A 9,296-nucleotide genomic window follows, 5' to 3' on the forward strand; every position below is an offset into this window, starting at 1 on the left:
AGTGATTTTGAAGGAAACCCCACAACATGTAATTTTCATTATTTTCTATTAATCTTCATGACACTTACTCAAGTTTAGCATCTGCAATGTCAGAAAAACGCAAGTTATGGTCAATTGACATCTGTTTGGGGGAGGAAACAAAACACCTTTGGGCTTCTTTCTTGGTACACTAGAGGAGTCACTTACTCTTTAAAAGCAAAAGTCGCATGACCTGGTTTAAGCGGTTGCATAGATTTGCAGAGCTCTCTTCTGATTGGCACTGCAAACTCAGTTACCTGCATTTAGAGGGTGGTAGATGATAAAGGATACAACAAAGAACTCACAAGTACAGTAGGAACATAGGTAGGAAACTTACTAATCACAAAAATAATTGCTGAACTGTTTTCAATAGGTAAAATCCAGGCAGCTTGTGTCTTAAGTTGACAGGATTCACAAAAACAGGTAAGACTGTAATGTGCAAACTGATGGAGTGGGAAGTGAAAGCGTTGGTGGGATTGACCACACTGAAAAGCAGTGATGCAGGAGATAAGCAGTATGCCATTAAATGACAGTATAGAGATGTAATTTCTAGCATGCTGAGAATGTTGCTTCAACATACGTGTTTTATGTAAGTGACCCCTTGGGGAAAAGCCGTGCTGGTGAAATGAGCAACGACTGAGCTCTGGGAGGCAAAACTATGGGTTTGGTGGTGAAGGGGAACTAATAGCCAAAACTGACGAGAATTGTAACAGTCTGGCAGTGCATGTTAGCTGGCTGTTGTCCCTGATGTGTCCACAGCTGCTAGCTGCACTCCATATTGTTTCATTCAAAAGCATCACGGAAAACTCAGAGGTGGCCTCCTCTTGCTGTGGAACAAGAAGAACTCAATTAGCCAGTACTTTCTGTGGCTGCTAACAGCAGCAGCACTCAAGGAAGTTAATGTTTTATGTTTTGTTTTGTATCGAGTTAAGATTTATTTTGAGTGATTAAAGACCAATTTTGAAGGAACAAAGTGAAGGCTTCAAATACAGTATTAATTTGCTTTATACAAAGTGACTGCCTCAGTACCTCCCTTCCAGCATGACTTCAAAGGACTTTTAGTCAAAATGGATGTTGGAGGTAACATTTTACCTCCATCCAGACTAAATTCATAAGCTTCAGTCCTGAAACCTTTGTTTGTTCTCCATATAGGTGGCTGTAAATAGAGGTATGCTATGGCTTCTAACCTACAGGTAAGTTGGACTATGGAGTAACCAATGATAATTGTAATGCCAAAATAAAATTGACTACACTGAGTTTGACTCTGGGCTCATCTAGACTAAGGGCAGGGTTGCAACAGTGGCCACAAATGGATGTCCCACAGACAAAAGGACTGAAGTAAGTGCATATGATACAAATTAATTATAGATACATATATGATACAAATTAAGTGTAGAGGTAACATACTATACTGGTATTTCAACAGTTAAGACAAGAAACTGTTTGCAACACTATCCAGTTCCTTTTGGGCAGCCTGGGACCTCCAGGCAGGGTTTGTACTATTTTATACTCTCACTTTTATTGGTCTTCCTGAGTCAGACACTTACTTGTGACATTTATTTCTTGAAGCCACATACAGCTTGACTTGTATATATACATATATGAAACATGAACCTTAAAACAGGTGAATAATGCTGAATTTAGGTAAAAAATAAGGAATGTTTCTAGATGTATTATTTCAGGAGGCATCTCCTTCATAAGGACTCTGTGTCTGGCAGGCAGTGTATTGCTAGTTGACTGCTGTACCTAATGCAGCAGTCACTGCTGCACTGTCACCAGCTGCAGGGCTGGCTCACTGCTGTTTCAAGGCAATTCCTTTGGAAGGTGCTCGGATTCATGCAGGAATTCATGCAGGTGGTGCAGCTGTGTGTGATGGGATGGCAGTGTATGTTGGCTGCTTGAAATTCTGACAGCAGCTAACATGCAGCTGCTCTCTTTTCCCACATACCTTGGTCGTCAAAATGGAGAGCTACTACTTTTGTAGAAGAAATCTTGTTTCTCTTGATTTTTGCTTTCTTTGACTGCCAGGCAAATGCAAGTGTTATCTTGTATTTCCACTATTCTAACAACAGTGAGAATTTTTGATTGAGTTAAACTCTGGTGTTCATCTACTTTTAGATACCAAGGTAACAGGAAGTTTTTAAATATCTGAATGAGGTAAATAATAAAATATTTCAAAATTATATAAGCTCTTGGGAGCTTTTTCAATCCAAAAGTGGCACTGTTAAAAACTTCACATGCATTTTAAGTTTGATTTTATTTTTTTAATTGTAATATTTGGCAAATATTACAATTTATTTAATTTATTTAAAATATTTCAAGGGCTGAGCAGCTTGATAGTTTCTTGAGAGGTGTTTTTTGTTTGTTTGTTTGTTTTAAATTGAGTAATTAGAGCCCTCAATGGTTTAAAGTCACTTTCACTAACTTCCTAAATATTGTATTTGAAAAATAATTACCTTTCCATTGTATGGTATGTGATTTTAAAAGTCAGCCTTAGAGTTTTTCCTCTCTCATTGCTGCTCTGAATAATTTAATTCATTAATATCAACACATTAAAACAACTGCACATAATCTCACCAATCACACAGTGTGAACAGGACATACCAGTATAATTGGAGTAGTATAGTGGAATATACTATGAATATTCCACTAAATTCAAGTGAAATATACTTGGGATAAAGGCTGGAAGCACACTGATATTTTTGATTCACGTTACACTGCGAGCTTCTGTCAAACATGCTGCCACAGCCAACAGAGTGTTAATGTTATTCTCCTCCTGGCACTTCAGCCATCTAAAGAGTGCCCAACAAAGCCTTTGTTGACACTTGTTTTATCTAGATGCTGCTGTATTTGCCTTGGACAGTGAAGAGAAAGAGCACCAGTGCTGGTGAAGGTGTGCAGAGTCACGGCCATGCCCTCGTTGAGTGCGGTGATTAGGCAGTGTATTGTTAGTTAGCTGCTCCTCAGGCACCAGCAACTGACTACACTGTCAGATTACCACATCACTGTCGAGATAAGGATGTAAACACTGCTGTTATAAATATCTCATAGTTCTCTAGCTGGTCCAGGACCTGCCTGGTTCCTTTGATTGAATGGAGCTGCACTAGGTTATGCAGACTGAGTGAATGCAGGGTTTAAAACAAAGTGTGTAAGTGATTATAGAAGTAAACGTAGCTGTATTTCACATGGTTATACAGCTACCCCAACTGATTTATAAACAATCTACTGAATTATGTAAATATTAAGTAACAGTTTCAGGTTTGAACCCTATGTGAGTATGTTGCTCCTACATCACTAAATGTTTGAAGGAACGTTGATGTGTTGGCTCAGCAAACAACTCTTGAATTTACAGGAACATGTACTACTGGTGATGGAAATGGATTTAGAACATGTTGTAAAGGTAACTTCAGTTAAATGGTATTTGTTTGAGAAAATAAGGAATGTCAGACATAAGGAGTGATGGAAGCTTGAGATGGGAATGAGGGGTTAGGATGGAAGATAAAATAGATATTCTCAAAAGGATATAAAATAACTTTAACACTCAGAGACTGACCTTTGTTAAGCATCATAGGAGGGTAGTTTAATCTTAAACTGGAGGGACTATTCAAGAATCCAAGAAATAGGTTTCAATCTGTTTAAAATGTTGGCATTTTTTATATGCTATATTTTAAATTAACTCTAAGTGGATATTTAAATAGACATGCATTAACACTACTTTCTTGGCTTTTGACTATAGATAAGTGTTTGTTTATATAACAGTATTCTGACTTTCAGTTTATTTATTTGCCTTTCCAGGTCTGTGTAGATTTGGCCATTAAAGATGCTTTATTTTTAACAGATAACTAGTAAAATACTTTTAAGAAAGGTGTGATTAATTTATCAATTATTTGCCCTAAATATTATATTGGAAGAGCTGGCATGTCTCATGGTGTATAATACAAACACACTTTTGAGTTTTTGTTAAGGAGGAATGTTAATTTTTTGAGGAATGTTAATTAAGAGTAAATATTGAAAAACTTGGACTGTGTACAACAAGGACTGAACGGTACCTATACTGAAATTTCTTCAGAAGATGGTGGTAGTGCATTGTGACTAAATAGTGGAATGGGAAGTTCCAAGACTGTTTTCTCAGACAAAACCTTTTTTTTTTTTCTAGGACTCTGGAGTGAATATGATTCAGGAAGCCGTGAGTTAAGTAATTCTGTCCACTTGTTTGCTAATATCACAGGCTATTTCTGAATACCAGGAGAGACACTTGATCTTAATGCTGGCATTGAGATATTCAAGATTGCACTGTGTCCTCTGAAAAACCATATGAGCTTTAGTGAGCAAGTCACAAATGAGGCATAGACATTTCCTTCCCTCCTGATCCCTTTCAAACAAGAAAATCATACCACACTGTTTATCTTGAGTGTTTTAAGGACCCAGGTGAGATTTCCCATACGCTGAATAATTCTCAGGCATTACCAGGACTAAAACAGGCATTTTTTTTGCGCTAAAAAATTGCACTAACTGCACCCAACATTTCTTTACACCTACTCTTTTTTTATTCAGTGGTACAAAAAGAGCTTTGTAATTTTGCTTGAACATGCATGCATGTTTTAGACTTGTACATTTTCAAGTTAAGATAACTACCTTTTATGGGTAAGACTTTGTGTCCTGCTACTTAGTTCCATGGACCGTTGAGTGCTCCCAGCAAGGGGAGAGGATCCATATCTCAATTCCCTTCCTGCTCCATCAAAACAGCAAAAACCTATGCCAAAAAAATCACCTGACATGTTCCCACTACGTGTTCTCACACTGCACATGCAGGAGGAGACAGGAGTTAAGTGCAGAACTTCAGCATAAAAACAGGCAACGTCTTGACAGATTTGAAGAGGAATCTTTAGGGATAATGGCAAACAGTGCAGAGTCTGGTCTAAAACACCAGCACAGGCTTATTCAGCCTAATGAGAATTCTATGTAGTCCTTAACTGGGCTCTGAAATTTTAAAAATTATAAATATTTAAAATTTAAAAATTTAAAAATATAGAAATTATAAAATTGTCATGCATTAAGTTTGAAGTCCTTTCCAAAAAGATGTTTGCCATTATTGAGAGTGCCTTTGTTTAATCTTCCACATCAGTACCTTTACTCAATCTTCATAGGTTATTTTGTGTGAAATTCTCAATGAATTCAGTAAGTGAATGAAAAAAATCCTCTTTTTAAAAAAATTCACTCTAACTTCTCACCTTTTTTATACAGTTGAGTGGCTGTCTTTACTGGAAAATGTTTTGAAGCACTTTAAGTATTTTCAGTCACTGTTTATGTTATATTTTATGTTTCAATCACTGTCTTACAAGAGAACACTGCTAATTCTACCCATCTTTTTCGTATAGAAAACTCTACTGAGACACTGTAAAATGGTGCTGTAAAACTGAATTGTAAAATAACCAAAATATGAAGCAAGCAAATAAACTTCTTTTTCTTTTTTTTTTTTGCTTTTTAAAATAATTTTGTTTTCTACTCACAATTTTTTTGCAACTGGCAGCTTCACAATTCAGCAGTCTTTCTTGAGAAGATATTGCAAAGCTGGTATCTTCAGTCACATTTGCGTCTAGAAACTGTACTATGGATGTCTCTGGGTCCCATGTCTTTCATAACAGGGCAATTATGTGTTAATGGAATATAAAATCTGCTTGTTACTTGTAGATGGGGGAAAAAACCTGTGTAAATACTGAGTAATTTATTAATAAACTTTCATTCTAACTATCTACCTGCTGGTGACAATTTTAATTGGCTACTGTCAGCAATTCAGAAAAAGAAATCATAAACCTGTTATGCAAATAGGTGGTCCCTCCCTGCAAGGTACTGAGTGCCTTGCCATGCCAGTAACCTCAGTCGTTCTTGAAGCCGTGGCAGGAGCCAATCCAGAATTAATAGACAAATTGCAAACACCAATGCTAAAGAGTAGTAAAATCACCTGATGGTTTAGCTTCTAGCAACATTTCCCAGGGATGTAGAAAGGCTGTATATACCCATGGTGTTGAATGGCTTTTTCAAAGGTCTTCTCTTTTCTTCATGATAATCTGCCTGATTAATGATATTACTTCTGGTTTGATACTTTCTATTGGCTCTTCTGGTTTCCAGAATTTCACAACTTTGCCCTCAGGGCTGACAAGGTACTTCCAGAAATTCCATCGAGGCTCTTTCTTTGAAGAATCTGTAGGGATGAAATCAGATCATTTTAGTGACTTACACCTGGAATTATCTCCAGGCCCAGCACTGTGTCTTTGACTAATTATGCTACTGACCATTTATGAAGTAATCCCACCATATTTTTTGATTGTAGTGTGGGCATAGATTTACTGATTGCTAATGGTCTGAAAAGCTGGAACTCAGTGATGCTCCCCCCCTCCTGTGAAACTCTTTGAGAGATCTTACTTTTACTATGCTTTACTTCCTAGGGAAGAAGATACAAGGCTTGCATATTATTCAGGGATCCCCAGTTTTACGTCAGTTTTGGGAAGTGAGATGGGAACAGGCAGTTGTACTGGTGAAGGTTTAACTAGGCTGCTTTCACAAAAAGCTCCAGTAGATTTTGACTGGAGAACACGTGTTTGGTTGGGACTGGTGCTGAACCCTAAGCTGATTTATTGAAATTTGGGGCCACACTTATGCTGTAAGTGGACTAATTTTGCACTAGATTGTTGGACAGTGCTGTTGCCATCCTGTTGCTAGTAGTCACAGTCACAAAAGGGTGGTATAGCATGATGTTCAGCCTTCCAATTGTCAAAACAGCCACATGAAGAAAACAGGTACTTTAATTGAAAATGCTCAGGAATTTAATGTGAAACACAGAAATGCAGGAAGAGAAAAACTTTGTTTCAGAATTTTGAAGTAACAAAGGATCTTTCTCTTTGTGGGTGAACAGCATGTCAAATAAGAAAGTGCTGGGTAAAAATTTTTTTCTTAATAGGTATCAATGTTTTACTCTGATGGCAGTGATATTTAGAATCTGGATTCATCCCACAAGTGGGTGCCTTTGTGCTCTAGTCTCTTCTATAAAAATTGAGAGAAAACACTGATGATTTCACTGGACATCTGGCAACACAGGGTGACAAAATTACCTGAGGTTTTTAGTAGCATAAGAGGAGGCAGGAATGAGCATTGTTACAAAGACAATGGGGACCACTTACATGACTGCTCAATAAAAACAATTTTTAAGTACATAGGAGGTATTATAGAGATATAGGATATGGCATGGAAGTGTTCTGGAAAATACTTTATTTAGATATTGAAATAGTTCTCTGACAAGAGGCACTATGAGAGACTCAGAGGCAAGGAGATGGAATTCAGGTTTGGGCTTTCTGCTACTTTATCTTCTGGGTAAAATGGTGTGTTAGAAAAGGGTTATGTTTAAGCTATTTTTGGTCAAAGCTATTTCCTGGTCAAAGCTCAGGAAAATTCAGAGAGGCTTCTCAAGTGAGATCTTTGGTCGACTGAAGGGAGAGGGCATTTCATTTTGCTCATGAGAATATGAGGTTGTAAGTCTGTAAATGCTCCCTGTATTCAGGCAGGATTTTGCAGGCTAGGCACTGAAGTTCACATGAAAAATTAATACAAACCAGTGGTTATATATAACTAGTATATGTAAACCTGCTTTACAATACAGTTTGCATAAAGGTGGACATAGAACCTAGCTAAAAATCTCATCTGCATGTATTTATATAAAATGTTCTAGTAATTTTATGAACCCTATAACTCAATTTTTGTCCATAAAAAAAGTATTTTCTTTTTTAAAAAAATCACATACTTTGGAATAGGCAGGAGTTTCTAGCTCTAGCATTTCTAACAAAATGGATGTTCCTAGCTGGGCTGTTCAGAGAAGGCAAATTTTACAAGCAGTAAGGAGAGACTCTTGTTTTCAGGATACAATTATTTTCCCCATATTTTTGATATCCAGATTGAAATGAGAGTAATTGTATGCTAAGTGCCTGTTTCTCTCCATACTTTATGAAGACTTCAATGTTTCCTGACAAAAACATGCAGCCTGGATTCAATGAGAGTACCACGGTTACAGGCAGCTTAGATACATAAAAGAAAACAGTTACCTATTAGAAATTTAAAGGCGGGATCTGCTTCTGATCCTAGGATCTTGATTTTTTGGAAAACAGGGAATGTTACTCCATAGTTTCCTTTGGCAAAAGATTCTATTTCCTGGCTTGAACCAGGCTCTGATTCTCCGAACTGGTTGCAGGGAAACGCCAGCACAGTGAAGTGGGAGGGACCAAACTCTCTGTGCAGCTCTTGTAGCGCGATGTAATTTTTGTCTGTGTATTGGCAGTAACTGGCCACGTTTACAACCAAAGTTGCCTTCAGAAAAATAAAGTTAGAATAGTAAGGAAAAAGCCTATAGGTGTTGTAGAGGTCACAATTAAATCTTAAAATGTCATTTTTCATTATCATAATGGCTCCTCTCAGAAAGCTAAATGTAACCTGTCTGATCATCATTTCATTAAAACAGATAAAATGAAAGCAACTGAAGATATTTACTTTCAAACAAGCTGCTGTAAAAATGTAGTAAACTAATAAACTTCATTTCACAGCTTTGTTTAAATATAAGCATTTTAAAAAGCAGATATTTAGGACATGCACTAAAATCATATTTACTAGATAAACTTCCAAAATCCAAACCCAACATTCCTAACTAAGATCAAAATCCACCAATTTGCCTGTTAGGCTGTATTGATCTATGCTAAATAATATAATTTATTTTCTTGATTTACTAGATATAATACTTGATTCCTGGAGCAAGCCTAGATAAAACAAATTTTCTCCAGCTTACTGTATGAAGAACAGGACTTTAGGACAAATCTCTGCCAAAAACTCCCTTAACCAAACCTTTTATTTACCTAGAAATGCACGCACTTTTTGTCAGTATGGATTCAAAAAAGAAATAATAACTTACTTTTCCTCTGTATTTCTCCAATGAAATGATCCTTCCTCGTGAATCCTTGACTTCAAAAGAATAAAAATCTTTGATTTTAGGTTTAAAAAAGCTTAGTTGCAGCATGCAGAGAATGGTGGTGCACAAAAGCATTGACAGGAAGACAACAAAGATCCTGGTTTTGGGCACTGAGTACTTCAGAGGATAACTAGTTGTGAGAGGCTCCATTTTTGAAATCTTTGGAGAGGAGCCTGGACAGGCCTGGAATGTGAAGGAGGAGCTGAAACATGAGACTCTCAGCTCAAGCCGGAAAGAACACGCTGCTCATTTTTGTCCTGTTGCAAAACAG

The 9,296-nt window shown here is 37.0% G+C and overlaps 1 protein-coding gene across 2 annotated transcripts; it reads right to left on the reverse strand.

The window, feature by feature from the left end:
* Positions 1 to 5,506: 5,506 nt before the first annotated feature.
* On the reverse strand, positions 5,507 to 9,182 carry GPX8 (glutathione peroxidase 8 (putative)). Of its 2 annotated transcripts, XM_058825936.1 has the most exons (3): positions 8,969 to 9,182; positions 8,112 to 8,373; positions 5,507 to 6,220 (listed from the first exon to the last, which is right to left on the reverse strand). In XM_058825936.1, exons 1-3 carry the CDS (start codon positions 9,173 to 9,175, stop codon positions 6,057 to 6,059), a joined length of 633 nt encoding a protein of 210 aa, XP_058681919.1. In that variant the 5' UTR covers positions 9,176 to 9,182; the 3' UTR covers positions 5,507 to 6,056. The 2 variants fall into 2 exon arrangements, with proteins under 2 accessions (XP_058681919.1, XP_058681920.1); XM_058825937.1 differs by lacking the exon at positions 8,112 to 8,373.
* Between the last annotated feature and the right edge of the window lie 114 nt (positions 9,183 to 9,296).

Source organism: Poecile atricapillus, chromosome Z (assembly GCF_030490865.1).
Source record: "Poecile atricapillus isolate bPoeAtr1 chromosome Z, bPoeAtr1.hap1, whole genome shotgun sequence".
Taxonomy (NCBI): domain Eukaryota; kingdom Metazoa; phylum Chordata; class Aves; order Passeriformes; family Paridae; genus Poecile; species Poecile atricapillus.